The sequence below is a fragment of the Octodon degus genome, unplaced genomic scaffold (genome assembly GCF_000260255.1).
Source record: "Octodon degus isolate 3935 unplaced genomic scaffold, OctDeg1.0 scaffold00229, whole genome shotgun sequence".
NCBI classification, from domain to species: Eukaryota; Metazoa; Chordata; class Mammalia; order Rodentia; family Octodontidae; genus Octodon; species Octodon degus.
In genome coordinates this window covers 672,502-696,272 of record NW_004524805.1, presented here as the reverse complement: position 1 = coordinate 696,272, position 23,771 = coordinate 672,502, and the positions used below count along the sequence as shown (strand labels likewise).

The 23,771-nt window shown below is 35.9% G+C and overlaps 1 protein-coding gene across 4 annotated transcripts in view; it reads left to right on the top strand.

The window, feature by feature from the left end:
- The window catches only part of Tab2 (TGF-beta activated kinase 1/MAP3K7 binding protein 2), an 89,651-nt gene extending 66,086 nt beyond the window's left edge, over window positions 1-23,565 (top strand). For 2 of the 4 annotated variants that reach the window (XM_023705774.1, XM_023705773.1), the window contains 4 exons: window positions 13,003-13,163; window positions 13,367-13,460; window positions 14,672-14,752; window positions 21,578-23,565. In XM_023705774.1, the coding sequence (XP_023561542.1) occupies window positions 13,003-13,163; window positions 13,367-13,460; window positions 14,672-14,752; window positions 21,578-21,720 (479 nt within the window). In that variant the 3' untranslated portion in view covers window positions 21,721-23,565. The remainder of the gene's footprint in view (window positions 1-13,002; window positions 13,164-13,366; window positions 13,461-14,671; window positions 14,753-21,577) is intronic. The other 2 variants (XM_023705775.1, XM_023705776.1) reach the window with 2 other exon arrangements.
- Window positions 23,566-23,771: the final 206 nt, after the last annotated feature.

Here is a 23,771-nt window from a genome sequence, read left to right as displayed (position 1 = left end):
ACCCCCCTCTCACAGGATTCAAGCTGCCTGACTGACTGTTGAAAAGTACCAAAGTTCTTCATCATTTACTGTATTCCAAGACTTTCTAGGGTCCTCTTCCATTCATAATGGCATGCATTTTATAGCACTGCCAACTTTTACAGGTGTGGAGAACAAAGTGCTGTACTCATTCAGACCAATTTTCATGGTAGAAAAAAGAAGGCCTATTTTTCTGTATTTTGTTACAAAAGCCAGGGATCTTTAGCAAACCAACACAACTGCCAAAAATGATTTCTCATTAAATTTTTGTTTTGTTTTGTTTTTTGTTTTTTGGGTTTTTTGTTTTTTTGTTTTGTTTTGTTTTTGCTTTGTTTTTTGGGGTTTTTTTTTGTTTTTTTTGTCATTTTGAGACAGAGTTTCATACAATTCAGGCTAGCCTTGAGTTCACTTTGTAGCCCAATCTGATCTCAAACTTACAACGATCCTCTTCTTTTATCTTCCTGAGTACTTGGATTGTAGGCATGTACCTCTATACCCAGCTCAAAATCATAAATATTCTTAATACCATTTTCCCCAGTTATATTTGTGGTCCCATCATACTATTAACTATTAACCCTGACTTTGAACCTAAAATAGAAATGCAAGTAAAAAACTGTGGGCATCATCTAGGTAATTACAGTTGATGTAGCCAAGTGTGGTGGTGTACACCTGTAATCTCACACTCGGGAGGGTGAGACAGGAGGATCACTGTATTGGAGACCAGCCTCAGCTACATAAGTGAGTTCAAGGCCAGCCTGAACTGCAAGACTATCTCAAAAAAAAAGTTCACATTAAACTATTTAAGGATTTTTTTTTTTTTCAGATTAGCCCTGTTGCCTATTCTCCCCAGTCTTAAAGTATAACTGCTTTTTAAAATTGTGGTAAACTGTGTATTAGAAGAGATTTTAAGGTCACGTGGACCTCTACATGAGAAGTTATCCAGTCTACTTACTGAATAGCATGTAATCCTTCAGGATCCCTATCAAGTATCAACCCTCTCTACTTAAATACTTGTGAGAAACAGGCGCCTTTCTAAGATAAGACATTTCATTTGAGGGGAGCTTTACCTAGTAACAAGTTATTTCTTAAGTTATAAAACCAGTATATTAACAAGCATTATGAAAATAATGTACTTGGGAAAGAGAAAGTTTGACAAAAAAGAGTTATATGTCCAACCTGGGCCCAGCCCTCCCACTATTTAACTATCAGAGCTGATCTCTATTAACATTTTTAATCCTTCATGTTCATTCATAGTTGCACAAATACCTACGTATATAGACATACACATGCACACCTATTTAGTGTGAACACACTATACTTATATGGGTATATGTAAACACACTGTGTGGGATTGTGGAATTATGCAATCAGTTGACTTCATATCTATGCCTTCCACATTTGTGGATTCATCCAGCTGCAGATTGAAAATTAGTGCCTGGGCAGATGGCCTAGTAGAATAAGTGCATGCTTGGCAAGCACAAGGGCTTGAGTTCAATCCCTGGTTTCGCAAAAAAAAAAAAGAAAATTAGGCCTGTGGTTATTGTCTGTACTACACATATGTAGAATTTTCCCTTGTCATTTACTAACAACATAGTATAACTGCTACATGGTATTTAGTTTGTATTATGTATTACAAATGATCTAAAGACAATTTGAAATATATAGAAGGATATTCATAGGTACATGCAAATATTATACCATTTTATATCAGGGACTTAAGTATCCTTGGATTTTGGTAGGGCATGTGCATCCTGGAACCCATCTCCCATAGATTGCAAGGGACAGTGTATATGTGCAGTCTGCCAACAAAATGTAAGTACATTTTAGTTCATACTAATAAATGTCTGGAAGCTAGTGAGCTTCCACTTTGGAGCTGTGAGCACCTCTTGTAATTGTAGAAGCCAAAGGTAACTTGTATTAATCTTACGATTTATTACAAAATATTTATATGAGTTCTTTTCCTAATGTATACTTTTCTGGCAGACTGTATGCCTGTATACTGTACAGTATGTCTGACATACCTTAATATACTTTAACTATGGTAATATTGATAAATCTTATGACTTGGATTTCAGCATTTTCAAATTTGTTATTTTTCATTTTGGTCATTTTAATAGCTTTATTGAGGTATAAAGAATACACCATACAGTTCACTCACTTGTAACCTACAATTCCATGGTATTTAGTAAAGACTGATATGCATAGTCCTACCCACAGCTCCTGGTAGAATGCTTCTAACACCCTATACACAGAAGCTCTTCCCTATCCTCAGCACCACCGTCAGTGGTAGGTAACTTCTAGTCTATTTCTTGAATCTATATAGATTTATATAGTCACATCATATAAATGAAGTCATATACACTATGATCTTTTGTGACCAGCTTTTTTCACTTAAATGTTCATCTTGTAGTAAATATTTAATTGTCTTGTAGCCAATTTTGCTATTGTATAGATAACTTGCATTTTACTTATTTGTCACTTGAGAATTTTGAGGGTTTTTTTTTCTGTCTTTTGGCTGTTAGGAATAATGCTGCCATAAACATTTGTGTACAAGCTTTTTATGGATGGGTGTATTTATTTCTCTTCAATATATACTCAGAAGTAAAATTGCTATATCATGCAGTAATCCTATATCTTACCACTGAGGAATTGTCACACTTTTCCAGGGGGCCTGCACAATTTTGCATTCCCACTAGCAGTGTATCAGGGGTCTGATTTCTCCACATTCTCAGCAGTGTTTGCTGTTACCTGACTTTGTGGATTCTTGTCTTCCTAGTGCCTGTGATGTACATACTGCATTGTGATTTTAATTTGCATTTCTCTGAATAGCTAATGCTCTCAAGCATCCTTTTATGTGCCTATTCATTGTATATTTTCTTTGGAAAAGCATCCATTTACATCTTTTATCTCTTTTTAAAGAAGGGTTATTTGTCTTTATTGAGTTGTGTGAGGTTTTATAAATTCTGAAAGTCAGTTCTACACATAATTTGCAAGTTTCTCCTGTTCTGTGAGTTTTCTTCATTTTCTTGATGGTTTCCTTTAAGCCCAAAAGTTTTAATTTGTAGAAGTCCCATTTGTATATTTTTGTTGTTCATACTTTTTGTGTTTTATCTAAGACTCAGTCTACAGATACAAGGTCATAGAAATTAATCCATAATTCCAGCTTCAGCTCTCGTATTGGTCTTTAATCTGAGTTAATTTTTACATAATGGCAAAAATTAAAGATCCATCCTTATCACTTCCCATGTGACTTCCCAGGTATTCCAACACTGTTTAAAATGACCTAACTTCCCAATTTGATTTTTGGCACCCTTGAAAGAGAAATCAGTTGACCATCAGTGACATATGTGTAATTTCTGGGTTCTCTTTTCCATTGATCAGTGTTCCGTATGCCACTATTAATACTGTCTTAATTATATTTCTTCGTAGTAAGCTTTAAAATTGGTACCTGAGTCCCATTTTGCTCAAGCTGGTTGATATTGACTGTTTGAGAGAGTTACCTGATATTCTGATAGATTGCATTATTTTTCTACAGACGTAATTTGTAATGTAAATAGAATTAAAGGGTGTATGATAACAAGTTCTCACCAAAGATAACCAGTGACTTCATAAACAGTAGGTTTTTCTCAAAATTGAAATTGTGCATCAAGCCATTCCTTAGGGCTTCTGGTTTTTTTGTATGTCTTACTTAGAAAATCGTTCCTATCCCAAGATTTTTTTTTTTTTTTAATTTTAGGGAAGGGTCTGCAGGGTGTTCAAGGTCTCACTACTAGATCAGACTCTCAATGTGATCTGCCTGTTTATAGCCTCCTAAGAGCTGGGATTACAGGCACATGCCACCACGCTCAGTCTCAATTGCCAGGGCAACATGCCCCATGGGTGGGGCCCATACTGCAGGCCAGGGGATTGAACCCCCAGCCCCTGCACCTGCCTGCAGGCACTTTAATCCGCTGAGCTATTTGGCTGGCTCTCCAAGATTTTGAAGAAACAACAGAAACTGTGCTGTGTTTTCTCTTTAATTGTAGTGATGCCTCTTCAAACCACTTTGAACTGGTTTCTTGCAGCATCCATCACAAAATTAAAACTAGCTACCATGGCCCCTTTTAATCTATAAACTTTGCTAAACTAAAAATTACTGATCTCCAAAGTAGTTTTAAATAATATCTATATTTTACTAACATTATATGAAAACTCTTAATTCTATGCAAAAAAGTACCAGCAAATTACTACCTTGCAGAAGCCATACCAGTTCTGTTAAAGTGGCTAACAGTCATTTCTTATTAATGTATGAGTAACTTAAATGTCTTCAAAATAATTACAAAGGGCTGGTGAGATAGCTCAGTGGACTGTGTGTCTGATTAGGTAAGTGGAGGGACCAGGGTTCAATCCCCAGCACAGCATGCCATGCTGACCCCACACCTGGACACACTGAGTCGGCCACCAAGACTGGGCATGGTGGCACATGCCTATAATTCCAGCGCTGGGGAGGCTGAGATAGGAGGATCCAAGTCCAAGCTTCATAGTGAGACCTTGTACCAAATTAACAATAATTGTTGTTGTTGTTGCAGCGATTAAGCATCCTTCCTAAGACTTTTTTTTTTTTTGCGGAACCGGGGATTGAACTCAGGCCCTTGTGCTTGCCAGGGAAGCGCTTATTCCACTGAGCCATCTCCCCAGCCCGCCTTCCTAAGACATTTGCTCACCAAACTAGAGACCCAATTGTAGCACTGTTAAAATATTTGCCTTTAGCTTGTTCTTTAAAATGGCAAAATACATGAAAAAAAGGAATTTTGTTTTGAAGAGGAATTTCTGCCTTAGAATCTTGTGATTTAATCACCCAATAACTAGTAATACATTGGTGTATAAAGTAAATATGAGGGCCGGCCAAATAACTCAGCAGATTAAAGTGCCTGCAAGCAGGCACAGGGGCCCTGCAAAGCCAGCCCTGACCCTGGGGCAGCTGAGACTGCAGTTGAGACTGGGCATGGTAGCACAGGCTGGTAATGCCAGCTCTTCGGAAGCTGTAAACTAGTGGATCACTATGAGAGTCTGATCTAGTAGTGAGACCCTCAGCACCCGTAGACCCTTTACTAAAATACTAAATAAAAGTAAATATGATACCTGCTGCCAGCAAATTTAAGTCTAGAAAATTTTGCATATATTTTAGAATCTCAGATACTTTCTTAGATACAATGATTCAGCATGACTTAAGCATTTAGGAATATAAAGTCAAGACAGAAAAAGTTTAAGACACTGAAATAAGTACCCTTTATTTTTTTACTGGTACTGAGAATTGAGCCCAAGATCTTGTATAAGCTATGCAGTATTCCATCACTGAACTATAATTTTCAATAGCAAAGTCCACCGCCCCCCCCTTTTAAAGTAAACCTAAAATTTTTGTATCTGTTAATGCCTAGTACGTTTTACAGTGGCACAGATTTTTTTAATAAGCATATTTGATTCATGTTTTTTGTTTTTAAAGCTTCTGGAGAACTGGGCATTATTTATAGAGTGCCTAAAATTATTAAAGCTAACACTGTATCATACTTCAAGTATGTTTTTCTAGCTTCAGATTAAACTAAGTAACGTTCATCTCTGTCATTCATGAGAAACTGACAAAGTTGGCCCAAAACTAAACTTTCTTTGTAAAGCATCTAGAATGCCTGAAAGAGGAGAGGAGAGGTAAAAGAAGAGGTACTTCTCTACAGACCTCAGTTATCTTAACCACAAGAGGGAATAGCATGCTTAAATTACTTTTATCCATTAACTTAATTTGTACTTAAAGAGGAATTAAAAAGTATTAAATTATTTTTCCCCTGACTATAGTACCTGCTTGTTTTCATTTCTTAGAAAGATAAGATAGATAAGTTTAGAAAACTTAATGTATGTTTGAGATGTTAAACACTATGTATTATTTCTTTTGTAGAACAGGCATATAAAAAAGCCACCTATATCCAGTATCAGCAACCTAAAAGTCTTGCCATATTTCATAATGAGTTAAATCTTGATAATTGAAAAACATTAAAGCTAAACACCTTGTCACTTTAAATCTCAAGTTTTTTTAAGGAATTTTTTTTTCTCCAAATGCCTTCAGGACAGTTTTGGCTGGCTTGAGTTGTGGGGATTCAAGCACAGCCACCTGAGCCTGATGGCTTTGTTGAAGCAGCCACTTAAAGGACTGAGCTAAGGGGCAGGCTCCCTAAATCTCAAGTTTTTATTATATGTTAGTCTATTCTTAGACTTAAGGAGCCGGGGAGATGACTCAGTAGAATTAGTAGAATAAGTGATTGCCTGGCAAGCACAAGGGCCTGAGTTCATTCCGCGGTTCCGCCAAAAAAATAAAAAATATATAATAAAGACTTCAATTAGTATTTTTATTCTATGCTTTAAAAGTCAAGTTATCATTATTTAACATTTAATACATATTATTTAGTGACTATAATCTACATGTAAGCTCTTAAAGTTTCCTTAACTTTTTGTCCTTCATATTTTACTCATAGTGTTAATTAAATACCCCTTTAAAAAGTACTTCAAAGTAAACTGTATCCTCGTGTGGTAGACAAGGACAGGAAAACTAAGTGTTATCAGATCTCTTTGAAAAGGATGTTAATCCCATTCAGGAGGATGTGCAATCCCTCCTGACCTAATCACTTTCCAAAAGCCATGCATGTTAATGTCACTAAAACGGGAATTATGTTTCAGCATATAAATTTGGAGGAGCACAAGTGTTCGGACAATAGCAGTTATATATTGGCTTTGTCTGCAAGTTGATTATAAAGCTGAAACTTAAGTCACACATATAATAGGTGTGTTTGTTACAGAGCCAAGTTGTTTATCTATATTAAAGTTACTTGAGATAGCTTTGTCTTTATTCCTTTTTTCCAGTACATTCCATATATATATGTTTTTTTGTTTGTTTGTTTTTGTTTTCTGTTTTTGGTGGAACCGGGGATTGAATTCAGGCCCTTGCGCTTGCCAAGGAAGCACTTATTCCACTGAGCCTTCTCCCCTGCCCCTCAATATATATTTTTCTACTATTGACTAGTTAGTCATTTGCTAGGCTAAAGCATGGCCATGAACTTGGAGTTTCTTTTCTCATTATTACCATTCTTGGGTTTTCTGTTATCTTCTTGACTTATGCCTTCAGTTTGCTAGAACATCTTCTCATATAAAAGGCTTGAGAGAGTAGTTCTCTTCTGAGTCCTTAAAGTCAGAAAGTACCCTCATACATTTTAGTTTATTACAGAAATCTTGGATGAAAATAGTTTTTTTCATAGAACATCACTGAGAATCCCAAATAACTGAGGAAATCTTTTGTCAATATGGTTCTTATACCTTTGTATATGACCTATTTTTTTTTCAGAAAATAATCTTAAGATCTTCCTTTTTTATGTAGTAATCTTCAGTTTTACAGTAGTGTACCTGGAAATAGGTCTTTTTATGTATGTGTGTGGTTATCCTTGCCCTGCACTTTAAGTAGACACCTCCAGTTTAAAGACCACTATTTCTCCTTGGCTCTATAAAATTCTGTTCTGATCACACTGGTTTCCACATTTTCTGTAACTTCTGACCTGAGGGTATAGCTCAACAATAGAGTACTTGCCTAGCATGGAAAAGGCCCTAGGTTCAATCCGCAGCACCACAAGAAAACAAAATTTTAAGTTACATACACAGAACAACTACTACACCAACTTTTTTTCTTTCTTTCCCATTCTCATATCCTCAGTATATTGTACCTCCTTATATGTCTATGTTACATTTTAGGAGATTTTTCTTAGTATTTGTTCCAGTTCATGTATGAAATTTTCATTTCAGTGCTTTAATTTCTTATAGCTAGTTTTCTGATGTTCAGTTTGCTGCTTTATTAATACAGTATTGTCTGGTCTCTTAATGATGTTAGTTAGAATGTAAATTCTCATCTCACCAGAATTATTTCCACTTAATTTAGGTTTAGTTTTGCTCAATGTTTACCCAGTTTCCTTGTGTGTCAGATGAGAGGTAATGCTTGGCTAATGGTTCATACTCAAGAAATATAGTGAAGACTAGCTGAAAGCCCTGTGTCTGAAAATGAGACTCACTACTTGGCAAGCTTTGCTTTTAATGAATAGGTTCAGTCAGTTGCTGTAAGAGAACAGTGCACCATCCCCACCTCATGTTCTAGTGTGAAGGCCAGAATGGGAAAGGTGTTGAGGACAAGGGGCTTAAAAATAAATATTCATCTGTATGCAGCCTGACTTTCTCTTCAATATGAAGAGAAGTTGACCATTCTAGTTACCTAATTTCGCTGCTGTTTTCTGTCTTATTCCTTGCTTCTTTCTCCTGTTGTTTATGCATTATCCAAAGTCAAGAACTTCTGGTTTCTTCAGCCCATGGCAGCTGTCCGTGAGACCACAACTTTTTCTCCTCTTCATTAGTCTTTGTAGTTTCATCAGCTTTAGTGTTCTAGAAATTCATTGAATTCTACTTCCCATAATTACTTTCTTCTTTATCGTTAGTTGTACCCATTTATATTGCTCTCATTTTCATGAACTTTTTGGAGACAGAAAAAAATTTTAAGTATAATGCTGTGTTAACCTGGATAATATAATTGAATCTTTATAACTTAACTTTTTAAGTCAGTATTAATTTGTATGTAAAAAAAAATACAGGGGGGGCCTGGCCCTAGCTCAGGCCTTTAAGTGGCTGCTTCCACAAAGCTGTCAGCCTCAGGTTGCTGGAGTTCGAACCTCACACCTCTCCCGCTGGCCAAAAGTGAAGGCATTCGAGGAACCAAAAAAAAAAAAAAATACAGGAATGAAAGAAAAAATTTCCTTCCCTGAAGTCTATGTAACAAAACACTATTTTACTAAGTTGTGCATGATTCTAATTTTTTTTATGTGGAGTTGATATGATTTTGTTTAAAATGGCTTGTATGTCAAAACAAAAAACAGCCAGTATAAATAATTTAGTCAAGTCCCTGATCAAAATTATTTTCCAAAACAGGTGAAAATTCCTAGCCTCCAGATAGACAAATCAATTTGAAAGCCTTCCATCCATTCCATTCCTTTGGACCTGCAGGTATAATTGCCATGTTTTTGCTGTCTGTTCACCACTCCACTTAGTGGAAGTTGGTAAGAAGAAAAGAAAAAAGTTTTCTGTAATTATCCTTCAAGATCAGATAACAGCATTGTTTCATAATGTACACGTATTTAGAACTATTTTATATAGCAAAAGTTAAATTTATAGAAACCTAAGCCAGCTAATTTAGCCCTAACTGAATTTTTAGTGATTTTTAGAAATTTTGACCTTTTTTTCTCCTCAGGTGACTACCTAAAAATTCCAAAGCATAATTGAAAAGTCAACTAAAGATAAACATAAAGAATTGGTAAGAAATAGAGATAGTTCTTTCTTACTATTTTTCAACCTTTTTAAAGATTGTTTATAACTAGAAGACATACCTGCGAGATCTAAGTAATAGACCAAATATGTCACTTCTAAAGAACGTAGTTATTACAAGTAAAATTTTGTTTAAATTAGAAAGAAATACATCTTAAGGACTGAAGACATAACTCAGCACTCTAAGTGCCTGCCTGACAAGAGTAAGGACCCAGTTTCGGTCCCCAGAATCCCAGAGGCCCTGTGCTGGCCACTGATACTGGTCATGATGGTCCATGCCTGTAATCCCAGTGCTGGGGAGGCTGAGACAGGAGGATCACTGCAAGTCCAAGCTGCATAGCAAGACTCTGTACCAAATAAATAAATAAATAAAATAAATAACATGATTTTTTTAAAAAAAAAAAAAACCTCTTAAATTGTAAGTATATTTATGTTTTTAAACTTTAGAATCCTAGTCATACAATGGCTCCTTCAGTCACTACCAAACAACTTTCTGTATAAATTACCAAGAATGCAATATTTCATTTTTTTCTGAAAAACTATGTCTAACTTTAAAAACGTCTCAGGGCCATACACTCAGCAGCTGTGGCTCCTTTGATTCTAAATCTTTGAATTATATGTTTTTGCACCATATTGAAAGCTGTTCCTACTAATTGACCTTCTCAGATGCTCAGCCATCCAGCTTATTTTCCTATTTTGATAGAAACATGAAGAAAGATCAGATTGGGATCTTTACTAGTAGAGTGTTTGGCTGAGAGAATCCTGGAATGTGTGTGTGTGTGTGTGTGTGTGTGTGTGTGTGTGTGTGTGTGTATGCTCTCATGGTGCATTCATTGGAATATAGAGCATCTTCTAGGATTTTCTGTATAAAATGAAAGTCGTCTACTAGTATTTTTCCTTTTTGTTATTAAGAACCTTTGATCTTATAACATGTTGAACCTTAAAGTCTATTCTCTTTTTTTCTGACTGGCTTTCTTTTTTCACTGTATATCTACATTAAAATTTCTCTAGCTCCCTAAAATTTTTTTCTCTATCTTTGGTTTTGAGCAGTTTGACTGTGATGTGTATATAGTGTTTTAATACTATTTGGAAATCTCTGGACTTCTTGGACCTGTGATTTGTTGTTTCAGTAGTTTTGGAAAATTTTTGGCCATTATTGCCTCAAATATTTTTATTCCTTGTATTTGTCTCTATCACATCATGCTGTTTAAAAGATACTGCCCTACAACTCATTAATTCGTTACTGTTTTCTACCATTTTCTTTGTTTAATTTGTATGATTTTCTGTCTTCAAGGTCACTGATCTTTCTGTGTCCAGTGTGCTGATAGCCTAAGAAATTCTTTATCTTTCATCCTATATTATTGATTTCCTGCATTTGACTCACTTGTAATTTCTGCCTGCTAAAATTTTCCATCTATTTCTGCATGTTGTCCACTTTTTCAGTTAGATCTGTTAACATATTAATGATAGGTATTCTTTCTTGTCAAGTAATTCCAGCATTTAGGTTATCCCTGAATATGGTTCTATTTATGTTTCTGAGGCTGTCTTTTTTATGTATATCTCCTGATCTGAAAAAGAACTGAAATAAATAATGTTTATACCCAGAAATGGAGTACCTTTTTTTTCTATCAAAGTGTTAAGTGTAAAGAGTCAAGTCAATTGAGTCAGAACCTAATTGGTTCTGGATTTTCTCATTTCCTTCTTTCACGTAGTCTTCAGGTGCTACCAGCCAAGTGGCTGCTATTACTTTGTGCCTCTGAGAATACACAAGATATTTATAGTAACTTCACTCATTTTCAGATGAACTTTTCTGTGCTGAGATGGGTCCCCATTTAATTCAGAATCCTTAATATAATCAAAAAGCTTTATACAGTCTGATACAGAGCCATTTGGTAACTCATTTTAGATTTTATAGGTCACATTGTTTCATCATAACTACTCAACTGTGCTGTTGAAACATGAAAATAGCTATAGACAAATAAATGAGCAAGGCTGTATTTCAGTAAAACTTTATTTATACAACAGGCCATTTTGGCCCAGTGGCCGTAGTTTTAATGACCACTGGCTCAGAATTTTGTTCTTGCCCTCCTCTTCTGTCCCAGTTTCTCTCCACCATTGTCTTGTAAGCTCCAGAAAAGGAGGTGTTTTGTTCACTGACTTCCTAAGTCACTTGCAAAATTCCTGACTCTTAGTAGGCTCTGTATCAGTCAGTGCTTACTAGAGAAACAAATTTAATGCAAGATACACGAATGTGTAAGAATTTATAAGATTAGCTTACAATGCAGATGATGCACCTGCGGAGTCAGATATGAAAGAGTACAAGAGGTGTGTCTGTGCACTTTAGATCCAAAGGTGCCATTTGAAGTCTGTCATGTCCCCTGCCAGTCCGTATCAAGAGGCCAAAGGGTCTCTGATGGAAGGCTAACAGGTCTTTACCAGAAGCCAGGAAATGATGTCCAAGGCAGAAGGTGGTAAAGACTGAAGCTCCTCAGAAAAAAACAGAATCAAGCCTTCCTTCTTCATTTCCCTGTTATCACACTCAGGTGGCAAGCCTATTGGTTGCTGTCACTCACACTTAGGTTGGGTTTTCTGTTTTCAGTAAATCCCTTAGCCACACCCAGAACTATGCTGATCCAATTTAGTTGGGTTTTTCTTACTCAAATTGACACAGTTAACAGACTCACTAAAAGAATGGGTTAGTGGATTATATTTGGAATGTGTTTCTTAATAGGATGTTGCTAAATTTTTTAAATCATCATTGATGTTGTATATAAGTAAATGTATCTAATTATGTTGTATTTATTGTGATTACTAATATATATTCGGAATTATTCCTGTTAGGGTGTTTTGTTGAGTTTCTATTTTTTTCCTGTATTTCCTCCCTTTGGCCTCTAGGTTAGTCATATTGTCTTTGATTCTTTTTATTCTTTTAATACGGGATGAAATGTGGATTATAGTGGGTAGTAGGTTAATTAACTAGACTGGAACCTTCAGAAAAGTAATAGGTGGGCCTGGCCAAATAGCTCAGCGGATTAAAGTGCCTGCATGCAGGTGCAGGGGCCAGGGGTTCAATCCCCGGGCCTGCCATGTGGGCCCCACCCCAGGGTGTGCTGAGATGGCAATTGAGACTGAGTGTGGTGGCGCATGCTTGTACTCTACTAATTGAGACTGAGTGTGGTGGCGCATGCTTGTCCCACTACTATACTGGACTTGTAGTGATTTTCCTGTTTACAATCTCTCCAGCTCTTGGGAGATTGTAAACAGGAAAATCACTACAAGTCCAGTATAGTAGTGGGACCCTGAACACCCTGTAGACCCTTCCCTAAAATACAAAAAAAAAAAGAGAGAAAATAGGCAAAAAATACTGTTTGCCAGAAAATGAATTTAAACCCTAAAAAACTTTAAAGTCAGTAACATTTGCTTAATTAAAACAAATTGCAGAAATTGTGAATGTTTAACTTTACAGTATTTTCTTTTAACGTAGCTTTGGGATTCTTAGAAAACTCTTATTTACCACAGAAATACTCCCTTATTTTCCTTTTTCAAGTCTCCTTTAACGTTAGTTGACTAAAGTGAGTGGGTCCTCACGTTTACTAATATGTGTTGCAGCTTTGTTGGTACACCAGAAGGCCAGAATGGAACGACTTCAAAGAGAACTTGAGATTCAAAAGAAAAAGCTGGATAAACTAAAATCTGAGGTCAATGAGATGGAAAATAATCTAACTCGAAGGCGCCTGAAAAGATCAAATTCCATATCCCAAATACCTTCAGTAAGTCTTATTTAACTGTCATGACCTCTGTGCTTGAGTAGAGAATAGGCTGTCTGCCATAGTGTAAAAACTGGATCTAGTTTCTGTAAATACTTAACTCATACCTGTTTTTCTGACCATATCTTCCCCTGCCAAACTCTTCTTTCATAACTAATGACGTGAGAATTCAATGCAAATCTTTCTTACATGGAATTATTTTTCAGCTTGAAGAAATGCAGCAGTTGAGAAGTTGTAATAGACAACTACAGATTGACATTGACTGCTTAACCAAAGAAATTGATCTTTTTCAAGCCCGAGGTAAAGTTCAGTGCATACTCAGCTGAAATTAATTGAATTAATCTGCCAGCTCTTCCTGTGGCTGAAAACAGATTTATCAGTCATAATCTTACTGTCTCAAGATTTTTGGCTTTGAAGCCAAATGGTATGAGGAACTGTCTCTTCCTCCTACCCAAATTAGCTGTGTACTTGGTTCAGGCATAACTTCACATATTTTATATATCCTTCATACCATTTTAATCACATGTTTAGGAACAGACAACAATTAGTATGGCTAGCTTCATAGTCAGATGTACTGCTTCAATATATTGTTTATATAGAACTTTTTATACAATATTTACTAATGTAGATGTGTATTCATCTAACTTTTCCTTTTTTCCTTTTACATTTCAAGAATTGTGGCCTTATATTTCAATGGCACTGTTTTAGAGAAGAATACAAAAGTATGGTTATTCTTTGGACAGTGATAAGGTTTTTTATATTTAATAACAAGCAGTAATTTGTATTATAGTAAAAAATGTTTGTAATTTAATTCAGTTCCTTAGAAAACTAAAGCAATTTGTATTATCTAAGTGTAATTCTGAAGTTTGAAAAATGTTAGAAATAAAGTTGAAAAGATAGGAAAAGGAAGGAAATGAATAAAAAAAGGAAGTCCTGAATCACACTTTTGAGTGTGTTCCAACATCCACTAAGGTGAATTTTATTTAAATTCCTTTTAAAATGTTGGTAAGCTATTTATCTTGAAACATTCACAGAAAACTGCCACAGTTTAAACTTTGGAGAGAAGAAAAAAAAAAAAATTACTGCTTTTCTAAAAATTATAGTTCTTAAACCAATCAATATATCACATTAGCACAATGTTTTTGTACTTCCTTGGTCCAAGTGATGTAGTTGCTAATGCCAAGATTTGATAATTTCATATTCATTTTTAAATTACGAAATTTTATTAAGTTAATTTGTCAAATAGAATAGGAGTCTGCTTCTAATTCTCTCTTACTGGCATTAATTTGACATCTTCCCCAATTTACCATTTACTTCACTTTATGAATACTATATTATACCTATACTTCGAAATGTTTTTGAGATCTTACCTGTAATTTGAGATTAGAGGTGAACTTGGGAGAGCATTTCTTCTGTTTATACTCTAGTATTTTTAGAAAGAAATGCTTGCGTTTTTTAAAAAGTATTTTTGAGCTATAAACATTGATATATTTACTTTTTATATATTTCAGGACCACATTTTAATCCCAGCGCTATTCATAACTTTTATGACAATATTGGATTTGTAGGTCCTGTGCCACCAAAACCCAAAGGTTAGTGTATCCATTAAGTGTGAAAACTGTTACATTTTTTAAAGCAAAATCATAGAGAATTTTTATTTTTAGCAAATTTCCACTCTAGAAGTACTTCAAACTTTGGCATTCTTAGATGGATTCATTAGAAAGATGTTTAGTTTGATTTACATGCTGGGGATTTGGGAGGATACAAAAGTATAATGTATTCATCTTTTTAAAAGTAAAATGTGTGACTTTACAAATGACTGTATACTCCCAAGATAGCTAGTCTTGGTTTCAAAACAAATTTTTTAAAATTTTAACAAAGTGATAAGATACTTTAGAAAGTTTATTTTTTCATGCATATTCTGGTTTAGTTTATATGTAACTCTTAAATAGTCAAAATATGCTGGATTCCAAATAAATATTCAGAAAGTGTTACCTATTATCATTCTGTGTCACTGATATTCTCAGAATATATATACACCAGATTAAGACATGTCAGAATATGTCTGTGTTTTGAGCTAAGGCAATAAAACATGTATAGAAATTGAGTTAAGGGCCTAGAGCGAACTAGTGAAGGTAAATATAGAGCTGCAGGTTAATAATAGCACTGTAACCAAGGTATGTAATTTACTTTTAACTAGAGAGTTAAACTGTAAAAAAAAGTTACTGGACATCTAGTCAAAATGTGGTAGATTAGAGGTGAAAGTGTGCAATTGAAGTTATTATCGACCTAAGATAGGACATAGCTAAAAGATATATAAGCCTTAAGTTAAGCACACACAAAAAAATGTAATAACACAGAAAATAATCAAAATAAACCACTATTTTAAAAAGCCATATCCACGTATAGTAGAACATACCTATATCCTAGCACTCTGTAAAATTGAACCAGGAGGGTTCCAACTTCAGGCCTGGGCAATTTAGTGATTTAGTGGAAATCCTTTTTGAAAATTCTAAAATAAACTCAGAAGGGTTGGGTATGTAGTTCAGGGTGAAGCCCCTGGATTCAATGCTCAATATGACAGAAAGAAAAAGCAAATCATCCCATAACAAGGCTGACCTCAAACTCACAATGATCATCCAGCCTCAGCTTCCCCAGTGTTGGTTACAGATGTGTACCACCACACCCTGTTTAAATAGACTCATTTTAAAGGTATGCTCAGTCTGCAAGTTGAAGGGATGAAAAGATATTTCATGTAAATGCTAACTAAAACCATGACTAACGATCATTTTATATGGCAGTAGTTTTTTACATTTAAGCATATGCATGAAAAAAGGTCAATAGGAAGATAGACATATACAGAACTGTCTACCCAACAACAAAGGAATGCATGTTCTTCTCAAGTACACATGAAACATTCTCTAAAACAGATCTTATCTTCACAAAACAAATTCTTAACAAATTTAAGATGATCTGGATCATTCCAGATATCTTTTTTGACCATAGTAGAATGAACTAGAAATCAACATAACAGGAAAACCAGAAAAATGAATGGAAACTTAGTTTTGAATATCCATTGGGTGTTTGGGTAAAAGATAAGGAAACTTTAAAATATCTTTTGAAAAACAACATTCTAAATTCCATGAAATGAAGCAGACACGATACAGAAAGGTAAGTTTATAATGATGAATGCCTGTGTTAAAAAGAAGTATCTGGGAGGCTGGGGAGATAGCTCAGTAGAATAAGTGCTTGCTTGGCAAGTGCAAGGGCCTGAGTTCAATCCCTGGTTCCGCCAAAAAAAGTAAAAAGATAAAAATAAGAAATATCTCAAATAACCTAATTTATACCTTAAGGAATTATATCAATTAAACTAAACCCAAAGTTAGTAGAAGAAAGGACATAATAAAGAATGGAGCATAAGTAAATCTAGGTCCAGCAAGATAGGCAAGCACAGGGACCAGGTTCAATCCCTGGCACCACATTCGTCACTGGCCCCACCTCCAGGCGAGCTGAGCTGGTCACCGAGATTGGGCGTGGTAGTGCATGCCTGTAAATCCCAGTGCTGGGGAGCCTGAAAACAGGAGGATCACTATGACTTGGAGCTGCGTAGTAAGACCTTATACCAAATACATTTTTAAAAAAAGTAAATCAGATAGGGCCAGGCATGGTGATTCACACCTATAATCCTAGCAACTGTAGAGACTGAGGCTGGAGAATTGCTGTGAGTTCAAGGCCAGCTGGGGTACATAGTGAATACAAGACCAACCTGAACTAATAGTGAGACCTTGTCTCAAAAAAAGAAAATCAGGGTTTTTTTGGGGTGTTGTTGTTGTTGTTGTTGTTGTTTTGTGGAACCAGGGATTGAACTCAGGCCCTTGCGCTTGCCAGGGAAGCACTTATTCTACTGAGCCATCTCCCCAGTCCCCAGATTAATTTTTAAACAGTAGAAAAGTCAACAAAACTTAGTTTTGTTTTGTTTTTTTTTTCTTTTTTTGAAAAGATAAAATGGGGCTGAGGAGACAGCTCAGTGGCATAAGTTCCTGTCTGGCATGTTCAAAGTCCTGAGTTCAATTCGTGGTACTGTAAAAATAAATAAATAAAATAGACAAACCCTTAGCTAGACAGATTTAAAAAACAGAGCTGAAAGAGAAAATAAATCAAGAGAAACTAGTAGGAACAGTTATATGCCCCAAAAAGGGAATAACATAGAAGAAATGGATGAATTTCTAGAATCATACAGCCTATTAAGACTCAATCAAGAAATAGGAAACTCAAATGTATCAGTAATAAATAAGGAGATTGAATCAGTAAGGAAAAATATCCCAACAAAGAAAGACCATGGACCAGATGGCTTCATAAATGAATTCTGCCAAACATTCCAAAAATAGTTCAGTCATTATTTTCCACAGAGAAGGGGCACTTCGAAACTCAGTCTATAAAGCCAGCATTACCTAGCAACCAAAACCAGACAAAGCTATTTACAAGTAAGGAAAACTATAGGCCAGTAGAACAGCTCAGCAGACTAAAGCACCTGCAAGCAGGCACAAGGGCCGCAGGTTTGATCCCCGGGCCTGCCATGCCGGCTCCACCCCCAGGGCACACTGAGCTGACAATTGAGACTGAGCATGGTGGCGTATGCCTATAATCCCAGCACTTGGGAGGATGTAAACTGGAGAATCACCACGAGTCTGATCTAGTAGTGAAATCGTGAACACTCTAAAATACAGAAAAAAAATTAAGTTTAAAAAAAATAAGCAAAGATACATGTGTTTGCATTAAAGTAATCCCAAACTGAATTCTATACACTAAAAAGATCATTCACTATGACCAAGTGAGATTTATCCCAAGGAAACAAGAATGGTTTGATATATGTGGATCCATCAGTGTGGTAGAACCAATGGGAAAACACATGTGATTATCTCATTAGGTGCATAAAGACATTTTGACAAAGTTTAACATCTATTCATGGTTAAAACACTCAACAAAATAGGGATAAATGGAATTAATAAGGTCAACATAATAAATGCCACATGGATAATATCCTCATTAATGGCAGATAGCTGAAAACTCGCCCTCTAAAACCTGGTACAAGGCAGGGAAGGCCAGGGGATACCAAGCAGTACATGCCCAGCCTTTTATATAAGTTGCTTAAGCTGTTTGAACTTAGCTTCCCCTACCTTGGCCTTGTGAGTAGTCTCCATTGTAGTACAAAGACCAGTCTGGTGTGATGGTACATGCTTGTAATCCCAGCACTCTGGAGGCTGAGCCAGGAGGATTGCGGAGAGTTCAAAACCAGCCTAGGGTATGTAATAAATGCAAAGCCAGCCTAAACTACATAGCAAGATCCTGTATAAAAAATAAAAAAAAAAAAAAAAAATCAATATAGTACAAAGTGCTAACCAGAGGAATTAAACAAGAAAAGAGAAGACATTGAGATCAGCGAAGCTTTTTTTTTTGTTTTCGTTTTTGTTTTTGTTTTTGTTTTGCTAGCTCAAGCTGCCTTAAGGGGAAGTCTGGTAAGGCAGGTGGAGCTGGAACTCCAACCCCAGTATCCTGTGCCTGACTGTGTTTGCATGAGCAGGCACTTAACTGAGCTAGCCGGCAGGTCGTAAGAAAAAAAAAATTTTTTTTCCCCAGTACTGGGGATTGAGCTCAGGACCCTGCGCTTGCCAGGTAGGCATTTATTCTACTGAGCCATCTCCCCAGTCCCTAAAATTTGATAAGGAGTTTTTGTGTTGTGTTGTTTTGTTTGGTTTTGTTTTGTTTTGTTTTTAGCTATTTCATACTGCCTTAAGGGCAGGTTTAGTGCAGCTCCTGGAGCTGGGAATTGAACCATGGTCCTAGGCACCTGGCTGCATTTCCCCAAGTGGCGCTTTAAACAACTGAGCTATCCGGCAAAGCCCCTGAGGTCAGAAAAGAGAAAATAAAATACTGTTTACAGAAGACACAGTTACGCAGTAAGCTCTCTGCCATTTTGCTTTTCTTGGTATTATTTGTAATCAACCACAACCTGAAAATAGTAAATTGAAAATTCCAGAAATAAATTATAAGTTTTAAATAACTTTTTCATAGTGTAAGTATTGTTTTGTTGTTAATCCTCTATGTAAATAAAGGAAAAATCATAGTACATATAGGAGTCAGCACTGTCTTTTCTCCTTGCTGAGACAAAATACCTGACTCACAAAATTAAAGTAAGAAAGGTTTATTTAGCTCACAGTTTGTGGAGGTTTCAGTCCATGACCATCTGGTTCTAAGGCAGGGGGCACATGTCAGAGAGGCAGCATTCATAGTGGCAAAGGCAGTAAAAGCAACAAGTCTCTTTGTGTCTCTTATGTGTAGTCTACTCAGATTAGTGTTATCAATCCAGTCAGTGGACTAAACCAGCGGTTACCCACCCATACTCTATCCCAGCATAGCACAACCAGTCAGTCACACACTCCAGATTCAGCCTCCTCAAAAAAAGCCCTAAGGCCACATGAGACTTTGGGGGGGACATCTAGATGCCAGTCACGCCAAGTGTAGTCTGTAGAGTTTCACTAGGGTTCTTACAATGATTTCCCATCAACAGAGGAAGATTGCTTTCTATATAGAAAACCCTAAAGACTCAAAAAGTAAAAAACTGTTAAAACTGATAAAAGAAAAAAGTAAAACTGATAAAAGAGTTTAGTGAAGTTACAGGATACAAAATCATAATAAGCCAATTGTTTCTATATGCAGTGAGCTAAACTAAACAAAAAGGAGATCAAGATCAAGAAAAATGTTCCACTAACAGTAGCAACAAAAAGAATAAAATGAGGGGCCAGAGAGATGGCTCAATAGAATAAGTGCTTGCCTGGCAAGGACAAGGGCCTGAGTTCAATCCCTGGTTCCGGAAAAAAAAATAAATAAATAAAATAAAATGCTTCAGAGTAAATAGGTAGAAGACTGGTACATCAAAATTGTAAAACATTGATAAAGAGAAATTAACAAAAGATTAATGAAAATACTTCTGTGTTCCTGACCTGGAGAAGGTAGTATTTTTCAAATGTCAGTTACTCAAGTGATCTACAGAGCCTATGCAGTCACTATCAGAATCTCAGTAGTGGGCAAGGGAGATAGCTTGGCGGTCTAAGCACCTGCCTGGCAAGCACAAGGACCCATGTTCAATCCCCAGTGCCACATGCCATGCCAACCTGAGCCGAGCTGGCCACTTAAACTGGGCATGGTGGCACACAGTTGATCACTATTGAGTCTGAGCTGCATAGTGAGACCCTGTAACACACATACACACAATTTTTTTAAATCTCAGTAGCTTTCCTTATAGAAAGAGAAAAGTCAAATGAAGCTATGAAAGACCCTATATAACCAAAGTACTCTTGAGTAAGAACAAAGCTGGTTATACTCATTATTTCAGAATATATTCCAAACTCACAGTAATTAAAACAATATTGTACCATCATAAAAGTCGATACAGAATAGAGAGCCAAAAATAAATGCATGTATCTGTGGTCAACTTATTGACCAAGGTACCAAAGACCATGATGGGAGATGACAGTTTATTTAGTGATACTGGGAAAATTGAATATCTACATGGATACGGATGAAATAGAACCTTTATTACGACACGCCATATAAAAAAACCATCTCAAAAAGGATTAAAGATTTAAACATAAATGTGAAAGCATAAAACTAGAAGAAAACATAAGATGAAGCTTCCATGACATTGTTCTGGACAATGGTTTTTTTGGATATGGCAACAAGAGCAAAATTTGACAACTGGGACTTCATCAAACTAAAAAGCTTCTGTACAACAAAGAAAACATTTGAAAGAGTGAAAAGGCTATCCACTGTGCTTTCTCTTCTACCACACTAGTGATTTTAAAAAATAAAATACGAAGTTTTTTTATACTGATTTACTTCTTCAGGGTCTGTTGTTAAGATGTAGTTAAAACTTTAGAAATTAGTTTTCTTTTTTGTGTTCTTTTTTAGGATTTAACTTTAGCAAGAACATTTAATAGAAACTTCATTCATAGTTTTAAAAACAAACATAAACACTATTTTGGTGGAAAATGAAGCTCTCAAGACTTAAATACACTTGCAGGATTGTTTTTCAGTAAAACATCTTTTCACAATCTAAGTGACAGAAATGTTTGCAATTCGATATCCTCTCTTCTGCTAAAAGGCAGAGGCACTGGAGTGGCCTTCTCCAATGGTAGTGTTTCTTCCCTTAAGGAGGGCTACAAGTGCCTTATGCTTGCTTGCTCTTCCCCAGCATGTAGGCTGATGATGGTCAAGCATGTGTGTCCATTTCAGGTAGTTGCTTCCTTTGGTTAACAGGGTGCTTTGTGCTGCACAGTGCAAATGCTATTTAGAGTTGGCAGTGATTGGTCACACTTCACTGATTTTTACTGCTAAAATATTTGTATGCTTCCTTACAGATCAGAGGTCCACCATCAAAACACCAAAGACTCAAGACATAGAAGATGATGAGGGGGCTCAGTGGAATTGCACTGCCTGTACTTTTTTGAACCATCCAGCCTTAATCCGCTGTGAACAATGTGAGATGCCACGGCATTTCTGAGCCAGAAACCCCTATGTCTTCACTAAAACCACATCAAAAGTTTAAGAAATCAATCTGCCATCGGGGGAAAGTTTCACTGCTACATAGGATTTTGTCAGATTGAAGGTGTGGCAAGATGGTGTTGTGCTAATGTCAAATGTCAGCCCACAGAGCTAATAATACCTCAGTATAATGTCATGGGCAGTTGAAATTCATCACATGAAAGGTAATCTGCTGAAAGACTTGGTTGCCTGCTGCCTAACCATGTACAGTGTTACTATTATCCCATTATGGATGATTCTCACTATGTTAATGCCTAGGTGTTCCCAGTGCTTTTTTCCCCTCCTGTCACTACTGAATTTTGACAGGAGGAAGGAATAGGACAGTAGCTTTAAAAAAAAAAAAAAAAAAAAAAGCTTTCAGTGAAACACTACATACACAAAGAGAAGGAACAAGGTGTAACTATTTAAAAACTGTTTGCCTCTACAAAGTGCCAATGGATAGGGGAAGAACTTCACAAATCTGTGGTACTCTTGGCCTTGTCTTTGTCTTCCCTGAAAATGTCTCTGTGAAGCAGCATCTAGGACCTGAAGGTAAACGGAGAGCAGCATGCATCTTTTGTACAAACATACAGTGAAATACCCCAAAGCTTTTCCTACTGTACAGATCTCTCAAGTCTGCTTTAAGTGATTTCTTATTATTTTCTTATATTTCTGTATGTATAGTGTAATAGCCTTTTGTTAACTAATTTTCTTTTAGTGATTAAGCACGATCATGTCCCTTTTAAGCCTTACCTGAAAGAAATAATGCCATAAAAATAAAAAAGCATTAATGAAATGAAACTATGCACAAAGTAACTTTCCTCTACTTATTCTGTTCTTTGCCCTCATGGGTACCAATGTTCTGTGAAGATATACAAATGCTGCACAATGAATTGCAGAAAATAAAGCAAGAATTATGTGGGTAGATCGTTCACTTGAGCAGTGGGCGGCACAACAGTCTCTTGTCTTCCATTTGGAAGCCTAAAAGATATTTTTACCCCATTGACAGCGTTTGCTTCATCTGCGTGGTGTCCCACAGAATTTTCACAAGAGATTATTTTGGGGAAAGTACAGTTTCAAAACCACCAGCAATATTAGCAATACCGCCATTTTTTTAAAAAGTTTAAATGCTTTACTGTTGGGACAATCTGTTTCTAAACCTGACTTGGTGGCAGTATCGTGTATTTATAAAACAAAGTCATATTTAGGACAACTGAAGAAAAGCTGGAAAAAAAAAAGCAAGCAAACTTGAACACTGAAGCAACCTCAAGCATCTCTGCGTTGATGATATATTTTTGTAAGGAAAATATTCAGATGATCAGGAATGTATATAACTAAATGAAATCAAGAAAAATAACAGTATGCATTTAAAAAGAATTATGAAATTATATAGCAGTGCGTAGAATGGGGCTAAGGGAAGTGCTGACATATGACGAAAGATAGGAAATAATGTGGACCGTCACCCACTAAAAATATATGCAAATGACAGTGTTTTAAAGAAACGGGATTGCTACAGGTGATCTCTATGAATGTCAAAGCCTTGGGTGCCAGGCTTTGCATTATGTAAATGAAAAGAAATATGACAATCCTAGATAACTAGACAGAAACCCAAAGGTCCTTATATTTGATACATTTTGTTTTAAAAATAGACCTTGTTTTTCAGCTTCATCTGCAGTTCTATGTGAAGATTGATAAATCAGTTTTTACTTGTTTTATTAATAAAATGTAATTTGAATATCTTGAGTTGATGGTTTTGTGATTTAGCTGGGTAAACTATCTTTGTAACAGATAAGTTATTTATAAAAATTAAAAACTTATATTCTAATGTGAATTTTGTGGCTTTTTTTAAAGTTCATACAGCAGAAAATAAAACTTGTACCCCAGCACAACATTTAATTGTTAATTGGTTCAGGGAAAAAAATCATCGTCTTAGGAGTGTTTTATAATATCATGACATAAAACTGCTTTTCTTGAATTATTTTTATCAGTTTCCCCAATTTCATTCTAAAAGAAATAACTAGATTTCAAACT